Raw genomic sequence first — 21,075 nt, 5'->3', positions numbered from 1 at the left:
CATGCTGCTTTTTAGATTGAAAGCTCAGCTGTTTGAAGGGGTTGGCAGCGTCATTTTCAAACTGGACCAAACCCTTCTGTAGCTTTTGAGTTCCTTATGCATCTTGCTTCTTTTGCCATTCTGTTAATTAAGGGTGCAATCCTATGCATGTTTAGACAGAAAAAAAAAAGTCCTACAACTCCCAGCATTCCCCAGCCAGCATGTAGGACTTCTTTTCTGTCTAAACACATATAGGATTGCTCCCTAATTAATTGTATTTTTCCCTGCCCAATAACAAGTCGTCTTTGGATCATATTACCTAAAGCTAGAAGAATAAAATCCAAGACAACACCCCACCCCCAAACAAAGCAGGAGAAACAGTGCATCAAAACAGCCATAACATCTAAAGGACTTTGCCAGAAAGATAACAGGGCAGGCACCAAGTGAGCCTCCCTGGAGGGGGCATTCCATAAATGGGGTGCCACAGCCAAGAAGGCCCTGTCTCTTCTAGGAACCCTCCTAACTCCCTATGGTGGGGACACCCAGACGAGGGTCTCCAAAGAGGACTTAAAGGTCTGGGCAGGTACGTATGGGAAGAGGCATTCCTTTAGATACCTGTCCCCAAGCCGTTTAGCACTTTAAAAGTCAGCAAAGTACACCAGCTGCTGGGGAACATGAGCGAGACGGTGCTGTTTTACTCATGTCCTGCCTGTGGGTTCCTGGTTGACAGCTGGCTGGCCACTGTGTGAACAGAATGCTGGACTGGATGGACCCTTGGTCTGATCCAGCAGGGCTCTTCTGATCATAGAATCATAGAACAGTAGGATTGGAAGGGGCCTACAAGACCATCATGTCCAACCCCCTGCTCAATGCAGGAATCCAGAGCATCCCCGACAGATGGCTGTCCAGCTTCGTCTTGAACGCCTCCAGTGTGGGAGAGCCCACCACCTCCCTAGATCATGGGTTCCATTGTCGTACTGCTCTAACAGTCAGGAAGTTTTTCCTGATGTTCAGCCGGAATCACTTCCTGTCACTTGAGCCCATTATTCCATGTCCTCCACTCTGGGATGATGGAGAAGAGATCCCGGCCTTCCTCTCTGTGTCAACCTATGTTCTTATGGTCTTAACATCAACACTTCCGGTTGGGCCTGGAAATTAAAAAACATGGGTACCATAAAGAGGTGTTCAGGTGACTGTCAAGACTGTTCCCAGCTCTCATCATCCTCAGGAAGCTGCCAGGGCCCCAATAGGACCTACTACTGATCAGGGCCGGTGTCAAGAGCCAGTATGGTTGGGGATCTGCTGAGGGCCCACTCCGCAGCAGGGGCCCACTGACAAGAGCCCCCTGGACTTGTTCCTCCTCTTCCTTATTGCAACCTGCTTGTTCATCTGCCTCTCGGTCTGGCCCAGAGAACGGTGGTGGCAAGAAGGAGGAGGAGGAGCAGCAGACTTTCTGCCAAGTAAGCAAGTGGCAGATGAGAAAGAGGAGGAGGAGGAGGAAGAGCGGCTGGTGACCATGGCAGTGAGAAGGTGGGCTCTCCGACAGAGGTGGCCCACTGAGCATGTCTTGCCCAGGGACCCACCAAAACATGGAGCAGGCACTGCCTGCCATCGTCCCCCTTTTCAAAAATATATATTTCCCCGTGCCAGGCAGTTGGTTCTAGTTACTGTTTTCATTTCCCACAATGCCCTGGGAGCAATGCTAGGCCAGGGGCATTGTGGGACATTAAAAGGGCAATCACAAGGCACAGCCGTTTTTGGCATACAGCTTGGGGGCCTGCTACGGCCGGCCAGCCTGCTGTCAGGTAAACCCAGCCAGGCCCACAGGAAGCCCTCACTGTCTGGGGTCTCCCCTCCAATCTGGTGCCATCCCTAACTGACTGTAGAAATGGAGCAGGCCCTCTCCAAAGAGGTTTAGGTGCCTGCTGAACTTTGCAATGAAGAATCTAGCGCCTGAATTTGCTTCCCCCCCCCTCCTCCCTCCCAACGCCCTTTGGTGTCATTCTGTCATTTCCATTGTAAACCTGTGGGCAGGGACTCCCTGGTTTCTTCTCTTTTGACGTGTTTTGGACTAGGCTTAGAAAAAGAGCTTCTGCTATTGGGCAGTATAGAAATGTAATAGATGGAAGATGGATGGATGGATGGATGGATGGATGGATAGATGAGACAGACAGACAGATGGATGCCTGGATGGATCCACCGCCCAATGGATATTGGGCGGCATAGAAATGTAATAGGTAGATGGAAGATGGATGGACGGATGGATGATAGAGGCTATACATAAGTAAATTAATAAGAGGGACACACACTTCCTATAACTTAGCTGAATGAGTGGGCAAGGAGTGGCCTTCCAGAGGATGGGACTCTGAATCCCACCAGCCTCAACCAGCAAGGGCCAATGGCCAGCGATGATGGAAGCTGTAGTCCAACGGGGCCCAGAAGGTCACTGGTTGCCTGCCCCTGAATTCATGGGGCAGCATGCGCTCTTTGCTATGTGCTCCCAGGAAGGATCAGAGGGAACTGTAAAAATCCTGGGGTGACGCAGTTGCTGGGTGGTGGCCCCGAAAAGGTGGTGGCATGGGGATTGCAGCTTTGACGGAGGCTCGGTTTCCAGTTTGCCCATCCTCCCCCACACCCTTCCCACCACCCCCAATAACACAGCCTGTCAGCAAGAAATCCAGAGTGGATGCAAACACATCAAGGGAGACGCTGATCACGCCCAAAGGGACCGGCTGTGCTGCTGGTGTAACAGGTTCCTCCGAATACCGGGAGGAGGAGGAGGAGGAGAATCTAACAGGAATGACAAAGGTGGTGTGTTATATAGTGGGCATCCTGGAATTCACAGGGACTCCTTTCTCTGAGTCATAAGTCTTAAAGCAGAGTTCCTGAGTCCTATTCGGGGGGGGGGGCTGGGGGGGAGAGGAAGGAAGTAGTGACTAGTGGTTAGAAGAGAGGGAGAGAATTGGGGTGGGGTGGACAGGGGCCTCGGGAAATGGGGTGGGGTTGAAGCCCCACCCAGAATTCAGGTGTGGTGGGCAGAATGCCCAGAAAATGGGGTGGGGAGACAGCACCCCTCAGAGTTGGGTTGGGGTGGGCAGGGCATCCAGGAAGTTAGAAAGACGCCTTTCTCTCATTTTAAAGCAGAGTTCCTGAGTCCTATTCCAAGGGTGTTTTTTATTATTATTATTATTATTATTTAGAGGAAGTAGTGACTAGTAGTTAGAAAAGAGGGAGAGAATAAGGTGGGTTGGCGTGGGCAGAGCCCCCAGGAAGTTAGCACAACTCCTTTCTCTAATTCTTTTAAAGCAGCGTCCCTGAGTCCTGTTCCAAGGGGGGTTTGTTTTTTGGAGGGGAAGTAGTGACTAGTGATTAGACAAGAGGGAAAAGATTTGGAGAAGAAGAGTTTTATTCTCCCAAGAAAGGTATTTATGACACATGGGATTTTGCAGGGGCTCACAGTCAGCATACAATCTAAAAGAGACAATGACCAAGATGAGGACAGAGTGGGAAGAGATTAGCCAAAACAAAGGGCACATGAGTTCTTATCTTCTCAAGATGGAGGTGGCCAGGACTTCTCAATCTAATCCTGGCTTGTGAAGTGGAGGGATTTGGGATTTGCCTGAGGGGCTGCCAGAGATGGGGACCAAGGAGGGAGTACTCCTAGCAGTAACACTCCAAAGGCCTGAGTTACTCCACCTTTTCATCCTTAAGGGATGTTTTTCTGGTAAGCAAAAAGACAGAAGAAGAGGCGAGAAAACACAGGAGGGCTACAAATGGAAGAAGTCTCACCTGGACGCCCCATAAAATTATGTGACCAACGCAAGGGCGATTGCCCAATAGAAGCCCCCTCTTCATTTTAAGGAACGGCTGGAGAGGGGAGCCTTTGTTAGGACCTGGAGCCAGTGTGGTGTACTGGACTTGGTTGGTGTGCTGGACTTGGAGACCTGGGTTCTAGTCCCCACTTGGCCATGAAGTTCGCTGGGCGACTTTGGGCTAGTTGCTGATTTTCTCTGCCTAGCCTACCTCGCTGGGTTGTTGTGAGGATCAAGTGAAGAGGAGGAGGATCGTGTACGGTGCCTCGGGTCCCTTGGAGGAGACGGCATGGGATATCCATGTAACAAATAAATAAATGAAAATGAGGAAGTGGGACGAGATGGGTTTCCAAATTTGGCCTCAGATAGGCGGGCTTCTAGATTCAGAGGGGCTCGCTGGGTCTCTGGGCAGGCTCTGTCTGGGTGAACTGTGGCCCATCAGAGCAGCGGCACGAGATATCCAGCCAGCTCCTCTTCTGCGTCCCCCACCACCTGCCCACTTCGGGGCCTCGCTCTGAGGAAGGAGGCCCCCTCAGAGCAAGGCGTAATGGGCAAGGTGGCTGTGGGGGCCTCAGTTTCCCTGCCGCAAATTCAGGCCAGGCTACCTGTGGTTGGCAAACTACCCATTAGCTAACAGGGAGCGTTTCCTTTGAAGCCTCCGTCCAGGCCCGGGCCTAAAAGCGCTCCAGGGCTGCATCTGCTGTGGAGGCCACCCGAACACGTGTCCCACAGCAATCGCGTCCCAGTTTGCATTAATTTAATAACAGCCTGCCTTGCTCCTGTTGGCTGTGGCTGCTGCTTTCATCTCCACAGGCTGGAGTTGCCTCACCCGCATTCACTAGTGAAACCGCCCGCCCCCTCCTTGGGGGACAGGAGTATCATTAGCTTCGCTCAGCAGGAGGGAAACTGAGGCATGAAGGAAGTGTGGCTGCAAAACAGGTCAAGGGAAGAAGATCCCAGCGGCCTCTTGCTGTGCATGGACGCAAGGCACGCAGAAAACTGTGCCCCTGAACACTGGGACTCCTCAATCCGGTGTTGAAACAGCGAAGGGCACCCATCTGCTTCTTGCTGCATCATTTGTTTCGCTCTGGCCCAGCCCTCCAGATGATGGGAGTCGCAATCCAACACAGATCCAGAGGGCACCAGGTTGGGGAAAGTGGTCCTGGGCAGTCACGGTGCGGAGCAGGAGGCCGTCGCAGGCACTGAGGCACTAAGCCTGCCTCCTGAAAGGTCTATATGCACCCCTTTCGTATTCCTCTTAAGGGCTAGAAACTTGAAAGACAGCAAATGAAAGAAAGAAAGCTACGGGTTTTTTGGATGCGGAGTTCTGTGCCCAATTATAATTCATTGCATGATGGATGATTCAGTGCATGATTATGGAAGCAGTGATGCACTCCGCTCTTGGCTTGATGGTGAAAGAGAGCGCCTCTGAGCATGCTCCTAATGCTTTTGTTTCCACCCGTGGCGAGCATAAATAGTGGGCAGGGGCAGGGATTGGAGGTTGTTGGGGGGATCTCCGTGCGCTGATCCCTGCTGACAGACAGACAGACACTGCCTGGCAGCCACAAGCTTTTGCCCATGGAAACCCCTTCCTCTAATCGCAGATCTTTAGACAGCTGTGTTTACACAGTAGCAGTAAGGGAGAATAGCAACTCCGCTATGAGGGGAGGTTCAAAAGCTGGGATTGTTTCGCTTGGAGAAAAGGCAAGTCAGGGGAGACATGAGAGAGGCGTACAAAATTATGCCTGGTGTGGAGAAAGTGGAGACATTTTTCTCCCTCTCTCCTAATACTAGACCCCAATGGGGTCATCCCATGAAGCTGATGGCTGGGAGATTCAGGACAGAGAAAAGGAAGGACGTCTTCACGCAGTGCAGAGTCAAACAGGGGAATTTGCTTCCACAAGATACAGTGACGGCCACTGATTTGGAAGGCTTTAAAAGAGGGCTGGACAACTTCCTGGAGGAGAAGGCTATCAATGGCTACTAGTCCTCATGGCTCTATGCTACCTCCAGTATCAGAGGCAGGATGCTATGTGCACCAGCTGCTGGGGAACATGAGCTAGACTGACCTTGGCCTGATCCAGCAGGGCTCTTCTGGTCACTTTGGCATGGCCTTCTCTTTTTTCTCACATCTTTGGAAACACAGTGGAATGAAATCAGGGGTGCGGAACCTCTGAACCAGGGACCACATCCATCCCTCCTGGGGTCCCAATCCAGCCTTCCAGGGTTCTCCCAATACCCACATCTCCTCCTCCTGGCTCCACAACCTTTTCCCCAACCACCAGTCGTTTGGTGGTTTCCCGGGTATTTTTCCCCCCATTCACAAAGGTCGAAATGCCTCCCCTAACGCTTCGTTACAGCAAGAGTTTTAAATTAAAATAGGCTGGCATGTTTGGTGTTCTGGCTCCTCCCCTTTTGCCTTGGGCCCCACCCTCCACTGGAACGCAGCCCCCAAAAGCTTCTCCCAAATGGAAGCTGGCTCCGGGGGCCTTCAGCAGACAAACGCAGGTGCTCTCACCACTAAGCCACACAGCCTTCCTCTGGGTTCTGCTTTCACTGCCACGAAAGTGCAACCCTCTTCGGGATTAGCAGTTCCGAAGCAGGTGGATTTCTGAAAAGTTTGACCTTTGGGCCTCCTTCTTTCTTGGAGCTGAGCCGTGGTGGGGGAAACAGAATGAAACACCCAAAACGTCGCCATGAAAGGCTGGCCAGAATCCCAAAGGATTCTCCTTGCTGGCTCAGGTGGTTCCATCTGACCCAGCATCCATATCCCAAGAGTGGGCTGAAGCATGGGGGTAGTGCAAGTGGTTTGCGTGCATGAGGTCCCAGGTTCAAATCCTGGGTTCCTATCTATTTTTATTTCAAAGATTCTTAAGGGGGCAATCCTATGCATGTTTAGACAGAAAAAAAGTCCTCCAACTCCCAGCATGCCCCAGCCAGCCACTAATGATTTTGAAGCACCAAATGGAGACAGAAAGAAATGCATCTTCAGGGGTCTTAAAAAGCCAGCTGTGATGAGGCTATACGTAAAAGGAACAGGTGCGGGGCCACCACTGAGAAAGCCCTGTCCTTAGTCCCTGCCTGACTAATGATTCTTGCTGGTGGGCCAGAGAGTAAGAGCCTCTGACGCTGAGCTTAACGCTTGGGTCCTTCAGATAATGTGGTCCCAAACCATTTAGGGCCTTAAAAGTCCAAACCAACACCTCGGATCAGGTCCAGAAACTCACAGGGAGTCAATGTAAATGATAGAGCATAGGAGTAATACGATCTGAATGCCTAGTTCTCGTTGTGACCTCCCCGTACCTATGCATCTGTTACTCAGGAGTAGAACACCTCTGAACATGGCAGTATCCCTAAACGTGTAGGATCGAGCTCTAAATGTTCATATTCAATCCTAATTCAGGCTTAGAGCATGTGCAAAGTGCACCCCTCGCTATCATGGCTAATGGCTCTTGACCCCTACATCGATTCCATCTTTAAAAATAAAAACATGAAAGCAATGTAAACCTTGTGGCGGTGAGTTCCACAGGTTTTGTACCGACTGGGGGCTTGCTTGCTTTCACAGGTCCTGCACATGCAGTAAATTAATCCAGTGGAGGCTGGTGGCTCTGGCCTCAGTGGGGCGGTGATTCCACTTTGGGTTTCCATCAGAACCAGTCAGAACTCTAACGGAGCTCTCCAAGGCGCGAATTACCAGCCTCCACTGGATTAATCCCTTCCTCTGTTTTTATCCGAATGAAGATTTTGTCCTGTGATCAATTTGGGTTGTAAGGAATCCACGGAGCGGTGTGTCTTGGAGGAAGGCCAAAGGCTGTGTGTATTTGGGGGGGGGGGGGTGCCGCTTTCTCAAATACTGGTCACCCCACGCCCCAAGCTCTCCCTACATCCCACCCATAGGTGTTCGATGTCCTCTCCTCCTCCTCTTCTTAGGGGAGGCTTGGGCCCAGCACTCTTGGTTTCTTCTCCACCCCACCCCACCCCACCCCGTTTTCCATCCCAGCTGATCCCAAGAGAGGGTTGTTTTGATGCCCAAATGTGTGTCTGTGCGTTCTTGCAAATGTCGTTCTTGCCCTCGCCTGGGGCTGAATCCCGAAGGCAGGATGGGCGGCTACCACTTTCAGGAACAGGTCACGGCACAAGTTGCAAGGCATATGGCTCCAGCAGGAATGTGGACGCAAAAGTGAGGGTCTCCACGGAACATTCTAATGCTCAACTAGCCATTCCTTGTAATCCCTACCCAATTTTGCGAGACCCTCAGCGCTCATTGACTCATCCAGCCTCTGTTCAACCGGATAACTTGTGGCATTCGACCTCCAGGTGCTGTTGGACTTCAGCTCCCATCATCCCTGCCATTGGCTGAGGGTGATGGGAGTTGGGAGTCCAACAACACCTGGAGGCTGCTAAATCCCCAACCGTTTTAATTAAACCCTCTTTGCACTCACTCCGCCCCCATCTTGTATCCATAGGGATAGAGGCTTAGTTTTGAGCTCTGTTTGCAGTCACGGGGAGCCTCTGAGCATGTGCAAAGACCTGCTTCCCTCACTAGCACCTGTCTGAAGCGGCATCCCTGACTAGGGGACATGGGAAAGGGTTTCGTCAGTAAAATATGAGGTGCTGCCATGTCAAACGCTGGAGATGCCTTCCCACCCTGTCCGCAAATGATTAGCACTCAGTGCATGGTCAAAGGCGCCCTTGCATGAGCTAGGGCTGAAACGTACCCCCTGGCAGCAAGGTTGCCAAGTCCAAGGGTCTACTGTGCAGACATCTCTCTTTAAAAGAGCTGGTGTAGTGTAGTGGTTAGAGTGTTGGACTGGGACTCAGGAGATCCAGGTTCTAATCCCCCCTCAACCATGAAGCTGACTGGGTGACTTTGGCTCAGTCACTGACTCTCAGCCTAGCCTACCTCACAGGGTTGTTGTGATAATAAAAAGGAGAAGAGAGGAAGAGGATCATGTAAACAGCCTTGGGTTCCTTGCAAGAGGAAAGAAAGGTGCAATATAAACGTAGTAATAAATAAATAATACAATAAAATACATAAAAATAATAAAATAACTGCGGGACGGGGGGGGGGGGGAACAGCCTTGAATCCTGGCCTCTTCTTCTGTTTCCTTTTTGGCCCTTCGAAGTGCCCTGCTAAAGGTAACAAGTGAGACCGACGTTTAACAAAGGGCTCCACTTCCTGGTAGGATCTTGTGGAAACTGGTTTTGCGTGGAAAGAGGCGGCCCTTTCCCCAATTCCAGCCGGAGAGCTAATCTGGGGAGACGAGCTTAGTCCCCAGATAAAATCTCCAAAACAGGTAACGGAGGAGCCAGATCGCAGCTACGCCTGGGCCCGGGTGCAAAGGAAAGCCCAGACAAGAGCAGACTTGCTGGAGTTTCGTTGGGTAAGCCCTGAGTAACAGTTCACAAAACCGCTTAGCTTTCCCCCTCCCACAGGAGAGCAAGCAGTACCAGCCAAAAGGTTTTTTCCAGACGGCTTGTGTGAGCCCTCAGGCAGTGTCTCGGCCAAGACTGGGCACTCTGCACATGCTCAGAGGCACGCTCCCTGACTCCTTTGACGTGGGCCCTTAATTTCCTTTCCCAACAGTTAAGAAGCCAAACAACCTCTTGCTCCTTCCTTTTTGCTCTGATTTCACCCCATGGTTGATATGTTGATTGTAAGCTCCTAGAAGCAGAGACCTGCATTCTTGCTTGTGAAAAATTAGTTTGTTTCCTGAGTCCAATTCAAGGTGTTTACCTTCTGAAGCCCCACGGCAGAGGCGGAGAAACCTATGCCCCCCCAGATGTTGTTGGGACTATAACTCCTATCATCCAACCATTGGCCCAGCTGGCTGGGGCTAATGGGAGTTGTAGTCCAATAACATCTGGAGGGCCACTGGTTCCTTACCTTTGTCCTATATTGTCATGTCATCCACCTTGCAGGGCCTTATCCGGGAAGGCCCCACATTACAGAACATGCTTTTCCAGGAAGTCTGTGTGTATTCTTCCCTGGTCTCTCTTCAGAGGCCAGTGAAGCCATCTGAAAAATAGACATTACTTTTATTTTGCTATTGCTTTGATCTAGTTTTAAATTGTTTGTGTGTGTGTGTGTGTGTGTGTGTGTATATACCCCTTCACTCAATGAGGGCCAGAGGCGATGTACAAATAAAAATAATAATAAGAAAATACATAAGCTACGAAAAAGTCGAACAGCTTTTCTTACAATAAAACCAATTCATGTATCAAACTGATTAATAATTAAAGCAGAGAGTGACATTAATGATTAAAAGCTCAGAAGAATACAAATTAATTAAGGGTGCAATCCATGGGTACACAGGGAAAGAGGGGTGCACTTTGCACATGCTCTGAGACTGGAATTATGATTGAGTATGGCAAGAATACACAGAAGAACTATAAAGGAAAGATCTTAATGTCCCTGATAGCCATGACAGTGCGGTCACTGAACTTGAGCCGGACATCCTCGAGAGTGAAGTCAAGTGGGCCTTAGGAAGCATTACTAACAACAAAGCTAGCGGAGATGACAGTATTTCAGCTGAGCTATTTAAAATCCTAAAAGATGATGCTGTTAAAGTGCTGCATTCAATATGCCAACAAATTTGGAACACTCAACAATGGCCGCAAGACTGGAAAAGGTCAGTTTACATTCCAATTCCAAAGAAGGGCAACGCCAAAGAGTGTTCAAACTACCGCACAATTGCGCTCATTTCACATGCCAGCAAGGTGATGCTCAGAATCCTACAAGCTAGGCTTCAGCAGTATGCGAACCGAGAACTACCGGAAGTACAAGCTGGGTTTCGAAGAGGCAGAGGAACTAGAGATCAAATCGCCAACATTCGCTGGATCATGGAGAAAGCAAGAGAATTCCAGGAAAACGTCTATTTCTGCTTCATTGACTACGCTAAAGCCTTTGACTGTATGGATCACAACAAACTGTGGCAAATTCTTAAAGTGATGGGAGTACCAGACCACCTTACCTGTCTCCTGAGAAGCCTGTATGAGGGTCAAGAAGCAACAGTAAGAACTGGACATGCAACAACCGAGTGGTTCAAAATTGGGAAAGGAGTACGACAAGGCTGCATATTGTCGCCCTGCTTATTTAACTTATATGCAGAGTACATCATGAGAAACGCCAGGTTGGATGAATCACAGGTCGGAATTAAGATTGCCGGGAGCATTATCAACAACCTCCGATATGCAGACGATACCACCCTAATGGCAGAAAGTGAAGAGGATCTCAAGAGCCTCTTGTTGAGGGTGAAAGAGGGGAGTGCAAAAGCTGGTTTGAAACTCAACATTAAAAAAACGAAGATCATGGCATCTGGCCCCATCACTTCCTGGCGTATAGAAGGGGAAGAAATGGAAGCAGTGACAGATTTTACTTTCTTGGGCTCCAAGATCACCGCAGACGGTGACTGTAGCCATGGAATTAAAAGACGCTTGCTCCTTGGGAGGAAAGCTATGGCAAACCTAGACAGCATAGTAAGAAGCAGAGACATCACCTTGCTGACAAAGGTCCGTCTAATCAAAGCTATGGTTTTCCCAGTAGTAATGTATGGCTGTGAGAGCTGGACTATAAGGAAGGCTGAGCGTCGAAGAATTGATGCTTTCGAACTGTGGTGCTGGAGAAGACTCTTACGAGTGCCCTGGACTGCAAGGAGGTCAAATCAGTCCATCCTAAAGGAAATCAACCCTGAGTGCTCATTGGAAGGACAGATCCTGAAGCTGAAGCTCCAATATTTTGGCCACCTAATGCGAAGAGAAAACTCTCTGGAAAAGACCCTGATGCTGGGAAAGACTGAAGGCAAAAGGAGAAGGGGACGGCAGAGGATGAGATGGCTAGATAGCATCACCGATGCAATGAATATGAACTTGAGCACGCTCCGGGAGAGAGCAGAGGACAGGAAGGCCTGGCGTGCTATGGTCCACGGGGTCACGAAGAGTCGGACATGACTGAACGACTGAACGACAACAACAATGAACATTTAGGGCACAACCCTATGCATTTTTAAATGGAAAAAAGTCCTACAACTCCCAGCATGCCCTAGCCAACCCTGCTCTCCTGGGGATGCTGGGAGTTTTAGGACTTCTTTCTATCTAAACGTGCATAGGATTGAGCCCTAAGTGTTCATATTCAATAATAACTCCAGTCCCAGAGCATGTGCAAAGTGCACCCCCTCTTTCTCGAGTACCCACGCGTTGGCGGTGGTAGAGACTGAGTAAAGAAGAGGCGTTCCACAGCTTCTGTGCAATGTTGAGCCTTGGGACCTCTTCTCCCCCCCACCCCCAACGAAGCCCGTTTTCTCCCTCTCTCCGACTGCTAGAACCCAATGGGGTCATTCCATGATTGGTGGGAGATTCATAACAGAGGAAAGGAAGGACGTCTTCACACAGCGCATAGTGGAACTGTGGAATTCACTTCCGCAAGATGTAGCGATGGGCAAGAATTTGGATGGCTTTAAAAGGGGATAGACAAATCAATGGCCATCAATGGCTCCTAGTCCTGAGGGCTCTGTGCTGCCGCCAGGATCAGGGGCCGTCTGCCCATGTGCGCCAGTTGCTGGGGAACATGGGCTCCTAGTCCTGAGGACTCTGTGCTGCCGCCAGGATCAGAGGCCGTCTGCCCATGTGCGCCAGTTGCTGGGGAACATGGGCTCCTAGTCCTGAGGGCTCTGTGCTGCTGCCAGGATCAGAGGCTGTCTGCCCATGTTGCCAGTTGCTGGGGAACATGGGCTCCGAGTCCTGACGGCTCTGTGCTGCCGCCAGGATCAGAGGCAGGGTGCCCGTGTGCCCCAGTTGCTGGGGAACATGGGCTCCGAGTCCTGACGGCTCTGTGCTGCTGCCAGGATCAGAGGCAGGGTGCCCGTGTGCCCCAGTTGCTGGGGAACATGGGCTCCGAGTCCTGACGGCTCTGTGCTGCTGCCAGGATCAGAGGCAGGATGCCCGTGTGCCCCAGTTGCTGGGGAACATGGGCTCCGAGTCCTGAGGGCTCTGTGCTGCTGCCAGGATCAGAGGCAGGGTGCCCGTGTGCCCCAGTTGCTGGGGAACATGGGCTCCGAGTCCTGAGGGCTCTGTGCTGCTGCCAGGATCAGAGGCCGTCTGCCCATGTGCGCCAGTTGCTGGGGAACATGGGCTCCTAGTCCTGAGGGCTCTGTGCTGCTGCCAGGATCAGAGGCTGTCTGCCCATGTTGCCAGTTGCTGGGGAACATGGGCTCCGAGTCCTGACGGCTCTGTGCTGCCGCCAGGATCAGAGGCAGGGTGCCCGTGTGCCCCAGTTGCTGGGGAACATGGGCTCCGAGTCCTGACGGCTCTGTGCTGCTGCCAGGATCAGAGGCAGGGTGCCCGTGTGCCCCAGTTGCTGGGGAACATGGGCTCCGAGTCCTGACGGCTCTGTGCTGCCGCCAGGATCAGAGGCAGGGTGCCCGTGTGCCCCAGTTGCTGGGGAACATGGGCTCCGAGTCCTGACGGCTCTGTGCTGCTGCCAGGATCAGAGGCAGGGTGCCCGTGTGCCCCAGTTGCTGGGGAACATGGGCTCCGAGTCCTGACGGCTCTGTGCTGCTGCCAGGATCAGAGGCAGGATGCCCGTGTGCCCCAGTTGCTGGGGAACATGGGCTCCGAGTCCTGAGGGCTCTGTGCTGCTGCCAGGATCAGAGGCAGGGTGCCCGTGTGCCCCAGTTGCTGGGGAACATGGGCTCCGAGTCCTGAGGGCTCTGTGCTGCTGCCAGGATCAGAGGCCGTCTGCCCATGTGCGCCAGTTGCTGGGGAACATGGGCTCCTAGTCCTGAGGGCTCTGTGCTGCTGCCAGGATCAGAGGCTGTCTGCCCATGTTGCCAGTTGCTGGGGAACATGGGCTCCGAGTCCTGACGGCTCTGTGCTGCCGCCAGGATCAGAGGCAGGGTGCCCGTGTGCCCCAGTTGCTGGGGAACATGGGCTCCGAGTCCTGACGGCTCTGTGCTGCTGCCAGGATCAGAGGCAGGGTGCCCGTGTGCCCCAGTTGCTGGGGAACATGGGCTCCGAGTCCTGACGGCTCTGTGCTGCCGCCAGGATCAGAGGCAGGGTGCCCGTGTGCCCCAGTTGCTGGGGAACATGGGCTCCGAGTCCTGACGGCTCTGTGCTGCCGCCAGGATCAGAGGCAGGGTGCCCGTGTGCCCCAGTTGCTGGGGAACACGGGCGGGAGGGTGCTGCTGCCCTGCTGCCCTGCTTGTGGGATTCCCCTGGGCAGCTGGCTGGCCGCTGTGTGAGCAGAATGCTGGACTGGATGGAGCCGGAGCCGGAGCCTGGGCCTGGCCCAGCAGGGCTCTTCCGATGTCCCGCTCTCCCTCGCGCGCGCTCCTCGCGCCCTTACGCCGCTCAGGTGTGTCCACCTGCGCCAGGCAGAGCGTGGGCGCCCGTTCGTTCTGGCTCGGCTCCGCCGCGGCTCGGTTGCCCTCCGGCGGCGGCCGGTGGCATCGGCGGGAAGGGAAGTCGGAAGCGCCGCTCGCCCGGGCCCGGAGATCAGCGGAGCGGCCGCGGGCGCGGGGAGCGCGGCGCCAAGGTACGTCGGCGCGCTCCGCGTGGAGGCGAGGAAGCGCGTGTGCGGGGACGTGCCTGGCCCCTCTGCTTCCCCTGACCCTATAGCTCCCCTCCCGCTCCACCTCCACGCGGGTTGCACATCCCATAATGCCAAAGACCCCGTCTCCCACCCTAAGAAACCCCTTCTGTTGCTGACCCGAGCTCCTCTCCACCACCAGCCCCCTCGTTAGCCTAGCTTTCCCCAACCTAGGGCCCTCCGAACTACAACTCCCAGCAGCCCCCGCCCGGCACGACCAATGGTCAGGAATTCTGGGAGTTGTGGTCCAAAGCAGGGTGCCGAGTTGGGGGAGGCTTTTCTAGTCCGTAAGGCCCCCACCACCGGCGCTTGGTGGAGCTGTGTGCATCCGTAAGCGCTCCTGCTCCGGGATCCTGTATTTCTTCATTTTTGTACGTTTCTATACGGGCCAAGAGTTGAAGCTGCCCGGACAGCGCACGGCAGTTCAAACCGTAAAATACAAGACGATAAAATGCCATGTAAAATGTAAAAGTTTTAGGGCGCAGTCCTATGCATGTTTAGACAGAGAAAAGGCCTACAAGCTGGCTGGGGAATGCTGGGAGTTGTAGGCCTTTTCTCTGTCTACACGTGCATAGGATTGCGCCCTAAAACGACAGCATACAACATTTAATAAATAACCAAATAGAACCTAGCAACAGCATAAAGGTTTACAGTACAGTACCAGATTTACAACAGAAACCAAAAAAACCCTAAAATGCCTGGGAAAAGCAGAGTGTAGGCACCAGACGAGCCTCTCTGGGAAGCTAATTCCACAACTGGGGTGCCACAGCAGAAAAGGCCCTCTTCTTAGTAGCCACCCACCTCACTTTCTTTAGAGATTGTTTTCTCCCCACACCCTCTGGCATCCTGTGGAGAGAATCCCGCCCCCCAAACCCCACACGATGTGCCTTTCTCCCTTTGCTGGAACACACTATTCAATTCCACCCCCATGGCTCACAACTGCACACAGCATTCATCTCTCCCTGTTACATATGGGTAGCCTTCCCTCCAGATGTTTGGGACTGCAACTCCCATCAGCCTGAGCCAGGATGGTCAGTGGCCACAGGTGATGGGAACTGTAGTCTTCAATGATCCACTTGCAACTCCATGCTGGCTGGGGAATGCTGGGAGTTGTAGGACTTTTTTTCTCGCTAAACATGCACAGGATTGTGCTTTAACGCATATACACTTCCAGATCCGTAGGAATGGTCATTCTGTATATAATGTACGGCGGGAACGATATTTGGGTCAGTTTTTCGAGAGAGATTTGGGGAGGTCTGTCCACAACATTGTAATCTACCTCCTTTGCATGCAAGTTAGACGTCAAACTGCAAAGACTGCGTGTTTTCTATCTAGAGTAATTGGTGTCAGGGAAAAATGCTTAAAAGAAAAACGCTGTTCCTTGTCAGGGAAACTCAGAACTTTAAGTTCATGAGTGATTTGATATAATTTTATCCAGTTATGTTATTTTACCTAGAGATCCCATTTATTCCATACGATCTGAGTTTGTGCTGATTTATGCAAATGCCTTATCATTGTAATAATAGCTAGTATCTTTTTAAAAATGTTTATTTTGTGATGCTCTGACAGCTATCTACAAATACACGCATCGGAGCTGATCATCCCAGGTAGGACACAGCCCCAAAGAGTGATCTCCACTTTGGGTTTTTTGAGCATGTGCTTCTTTTTATTTTCCCAGGCTTTGAAAAAAACGTCTAGTAATCCAAAAGTTTGAAAAATATTTTTTCTCACATTTTAAAGATCTAGTTCAACATCTTTTGAGCTGCTATACTTTAAAAAATATTTGGGCTGCTGCATTTTAAAAATATGTGGGCTGTTGTGTTTTGAAAATATTTCAACCCCCTTTGAGGATGCTAGTTGAATAAATGGGATGTTCATCTACTAAGGGCGCAGGTTTAGATAGAAATAAGTCCCACAACTCCCAGCATTCCCCAGCCAGCTGGTTGGGGAATGCTGAGAGTTGTAGGACTTACTTCTGTCTAAACCTGCATAGGATTGCACCCTAAATTAATAATAGAACCCAGGCAATAGGTTACTACCTATTTAGGATTAGTGGGATCTAACTATATCCTCTGTGATGAACGAAAACAGGGCGAAGATGAAAGTAATCTCAAACGTTTAGAACTAGGATTGCTACAAAAGTGTGATGGTGGGAATTCCATCCCCAATGGCAGCATCTAACTTTAATTTTCTTTTTTCTCCTTCTGTTTCCCAGTTTTCACCATGGGGTCGAGGGGTGGAGAAGGCTGGGCCACTGCCATTGCCTCTTTCCGCTCGGGTCCCAGGGCTTTCCTCTTATCCCATGGGAACAGTGACACCTTTGTGGCCAAGCTGCTGCAGGAACTACGAGGCGAGAAGCTGGGGGAGCAAGTCAAGGCAGGTGACTTCTGTTCATCCAAAACAGATAACTGGGGCGGAACCGCTTGCAGGCCCAACACAAAGTGCTGGCATTAACTTTTAAAGCCCTAAACCAGCCTTCTCTGAGCTGTGCCCTCCAGATGTATTGGGACACTGGGAGTTTATTATTTATTTACTAGAAGTATTTTTATGCCACTCCACAGCCAAAAAGGCTACTAAAGCGGCTCACATACAGTCTTCAGCTCGGAGCATGAAGCTGGTCGGTATGCCCGCTATTACGTACTATTTAAAGGTGGTTATTGAAAGGTGCCGAATGATAAGCTACCAAAACGATGCTTTCAGGAACCACTAGGCCCCAAAAGCTGGAAAGAGAGATGCAAAGGCTTATCTGAGGATTATGAACTCGCATTTGAGATGTTAGGGACCCTGAACAGAAGCACTTTGTACCGCAATGTTTTGTCGCAGTCTCTACTTGTAAATATGCAAAATCAGATCTCCACCTGTTCAGGGCCACAGAAAACGTCCCGATTCAAAATATTCTGGGAAATCCAATGAGACACACTAAAATAAGACCGCACTGACACAGAAAAACAATAAAACGGGAGAAGAATAACAAATCAGTAACAATTTACATGATGCAGCAAAAGAAAAGAGGGAGAAATTCGGTCCCCAAAGCCTGGGTAAACAAATAGGTCTGTAGCTGGCACCGAAAGCTTGTAAGATTCAGCACTGCCCGTACATGAACGGGGAGGGAGTTTCACAGTCGGAAGCAAACCGTCTTAGGGGTTGCTGCGAATCGAGCTCCAGGCAGATGCGGCCCTATCAAGACAGCATCCTTGCTCAATCTGAATATTCCGGCAGGTACGTAAGGGCAGCGGCACGCCATCAGTGTCCTACCCCGTCCTTTTCCAGCTGATTCTTTCTGATGACTCCTGTTTGTTTCTTTGCAGGTCTCCATGCTGTCACTGTTCCTGGAATACCCCACCCTGCTGTGCCCGGACGCTAAGGCAGGCCAAGAGGCAGCTGCGTCCCTCCTCTCGCTCTTCGCCCAGCTGGGTCCTCCCTCCAAGCACATCTCCCTCCGGCGCCACCTGCTCTTTGCCACAGGGACAGTGCTGATGACCACGGACGCCTTCGGCGAGCACTGCCAGGCCTCTTGCGAGTACCTCTCCCTGCTGCTCCGCCTGGCCTCCGACCGCAACGACTGCCAGGGGGGCCCGGCAGAGTGGCCCGTCCGGGCGGCAGCTTGCGAATGCCTGCGAGAGCTGGAGAGCTGCTACCCCGGGCTGCTCTCGCAGCGCCTGGAGCTGCTCCGCTCCTTGCACTGGCAGGAGGCCTCTCCGGCCCACCAGGGCTACACCCTGCTGTATAGCTCGGCTTTGCGCAACGCCATTTTGCTCCTGGCCCGGAGCGGCCCGGGGACTCTGGGGGAGGTCCTCGCGGGCAGCGAGGGCCTGAAGTGGGAGGCGACGAAGGAGTGGGGCGGGGTCTCCCCGGCCGCGATCGACCAGCTGGCCCTCCTGCCCTCGCCCGGGGACCTCAAGGAGCTTAAATCAGTGGTCTCGGCCCTGCTGGAGAGCTCCTACCTCCTCTCCCCGGCCGCCCAAAGCCTCCTCCTGTGGCAGCTGGCCCAGGTGGTGAGCGTTGTGCGGACCCAGTCGCCCGTCATCTTCAAAGCCCAGCTGGTGCGCCTCTTCGGCACAGCGGACGCAGCTCTCCAGCACGCCATCCTGCAGCTCAAGGCCCTCTTCACGGACAGCCTCTTCACCGCCGAGGACGAGGCGTTCCTGCTCCGCCGCCTGGTGGGGCTGGCTCAGCACCCTGCCTTGCCCGCTCCGGTGAGCCTCTTCCATTTGGACTGCCTTCTGCACTTCCCCGAGAACCGCCCCCTGGGATCAGGCCCCGACGAGGGGCTGCCGGTCCTCCTCACCCCCCGCACCGCGTCCGGCTTGTTCCCGGGCCTCTTCCAGGACCAGGGCACCGTCTTGGCCCGGCTGAACCTGATGTGCCTGGTATGTGCGGAGAGTGAGGGCCCAGCCGCTGAACAGGGGGCAAGCTACCTCCTGGAGCACGTGCTGGCCCTCGGCGGGCTGGTGGCCAGGGGAGGTGGGCCAGAGGCTACCCGGCTTTTCTTCCGAGCGGTCTTCCTTTATGCCCGGCACTTTGGCTCCCGGGCACAGCCCATGGCGGAGCTGACCCAGTGCTTGCTGGACCTCTACCGTCACAACCACGCCCTGGCCCCGAACATAATCAACCTGTTGGACGTGGCGTGGGGGGCGCTGGAAGAGACCGGCTGGGTCCGCTCTCTCGCCTGCTCCTTGCAAGAGCTCATTGTGAGCTTCCCCTTGCACGGGAAAGACCTCGGCTGGCACCTGAAGGTCTTGGCCCGGCTGGCGGGGGAAAAAGGCATGCCCCAAGCAAGCACCCTGGGGTTCCTGAGACGCCTGGTCGCCTCAGGTCAGCTCGGGGACTGGCGCTCAGGGCAGATCCTCCTGAGTGTCTGCCGTAACCTGATGCAGCTCTGCCCGCTGCCTGCCCCGGCCCACCTGGCGGACCTCCTGCAGGCCGTGTCCCTCAGGCACGTGGATGTGGATGTCCAAGACCGGGCCCGGTTCTACTACACCCTCCTGGCCAACCTGTCCGACGAGAAGCTGAGGGCCGTGCTCGCCTCGGAGGGCCCCGTCAAGGCCCGGACGCTCTCCTCGTCCATCGCGGCCGACAGCGAGAGCTTTGTAGCCGCACTGACGGTGCACCCAGCCGAACGAGCCCCCCTGAGGCTGCGGCGGGTGGAGACGAGAGGCCGTGTGCCGGCGGCTTCCCCGCCCACGCAAGACGTGGAGGGGTGTTGCCGGTGGTTACTGGAGGCCCGCTCCCCCTCGCAGCTCCGTTTGACGTATCAGCTGGTCCACACAGGTCCCTCCGCTCCCCCCTACGACCTCCTGCTCTGCGTGGAGCTTCGCTTCACGTGCTCCGACCGGCACTACGAGCCCGTGCCAGAACTCTGCGTGCCCTGCCTCTCGGCGTACCGCCCCCCCCAGACGCTGACGCTGATGCTGGAGCCCCGTTGCCCGTACCCAACGCGCCTGGATGTGTCCGCCCTGTACACGACGCAGGAGGGACTCACCCACCGCAGCCAGCTGGAGCCGTTGGAAATCGCTTTCCCTGATCTCTTCATGTCCCTGTCGGTGCCTGCGTGGCCTCCAGAGAAGCAACACCGTCTATTCACCGCCCTCTGGCACCAGCTTTGCCCCGAGAGCGACGAAACATGTGCCGAGAGCCTGACTGTTTGGCCTGTACCACCTCAGTCCCTGGGGGGCCTGGTGCACGATCACTTTGCTAGATACGTTGTAGCTGAGCAATTGGGCTCCTACGAGATCGGCGTCGCCTTGCCTCCCCGGTACCACTTTCTGCTACGGGTGCAGAGCGTGGAGAATGCGGCCCGGGTGGCCATTCGCACCGACAACTGGAAGCTGCTGCCTTCGCTTAACAGCTACTTGCAGAGTCTTGTGGAGGCCAGATGAAAGCATAGCTGGGGAGCCCGCAGCTCAAGGGGGCGGGGAAGGGGAACCCACCGGGGCCTGCATGGTCTGGACTTACAAGGGGATGCGTTCTCTGTAAACATCTGGGTCATTCTCAAATAAAACCCTAAAAACGCAACTCTGAAGTTGCTGAGAAGCAAATTGGATGGCGAAGGGAAAGGGTTTGGGACGGGGGCGGGGGTATCAGTCCAAAGCTTTGGAAAAGGTTGGGATTTGTGTGCGGGGAGGAAGAAATGAGGGGAGATTCATGGTGTGGAGGAAGTGTATAATGCTCCCATAATACTAGAGCCTAGTGGGGTCATCCCATGAAGCTGAGTGGCGGGAGATTCAGGACAGATAAAAGGGAGGACGTCTTCACACAGCGCAGAGTTAAACTATGGCATTTGCTACCCCAAGATGTAGCAACGGATAATGATGATTATATCCTGCCTTTTTTCCTCCAAGGAACCCAAGGCAGCTTACTTAATCCTCCTCTTTTTTATCCTTGCAACGACCCTGTGAGGTAGGTTAGGCCAAGAGTCAGTGACCAGCCTAGAATCACCCACAGCAAACTGGAACCAGGTCGGTGTGATCCTACAGATGTTTACTCAGAAGCTTCACAGGGCTCCCTTTTTTGAAACACTTAAAAATGCACATACACAGTTGGGCAATCGCTTTATTTATTCCTAATTAGGAATTAGGTATTGCTCAGCTGTGGATTTGGGTTGTTGTTGTTGTTTTTCTTATGGACCAGCACTGCACTGCTGTCTTCGCTTAAAAAAAAAACAAATGCAGACAAACGTGCCTCTGAGCATGTGTGAAG

The 21,075-nt window shown here is 53.1% G+C and overlaps 1 protein-coding gene across 1 annotated transcript; it reads left to right on the top strand.

The window, feature by feature from the left end:
• Nucleotides 1-14,083: 14,083 nt before the first annotated feature.
• AP5B1 (adaptor related protein complex 5 subunit beta 1) lies at nt 14,084-20,389 on the top strand. Its single transcript, XM_084824596.1, has 3 exons — nt 14,084-14,322; nt 16,592-16,752; nt 17,685-20,389. The coding sequence occupies exons 1-3, from the start codon at nt 14,094-14,096 to the stop codon at nt 20,253-20,255; spliced, it is 2,961 nt and encodes a 986-aa protein (XP_084680722.1). The 5' UTR covers nt 14,084-14,093; the 3' UTR covers nt 20,256-20,389.
• The last annotated feature ends 686 nt before the right edge of the window (nt 20,390-21,075 follow it).

Source organism: Heloderma suspectum, chromosome 17, assembly GCF_057233095.1.
Source record: "Heloderma suspectum isolate Gila_16-S chromosome 17, 16-S_ref, whole genome shotgun sequence".
Lineage (NCBI taxonomy): Eukaryota > Metazoa > Chordata > Lepidosauria > Squamata > Helodermatidae > Heloderma > Heloderma suspectum.
Note: the sequence above shows the minus strand (reverse complement) of the source record. Positions and strands in the feature narration are given on the sequence as shown.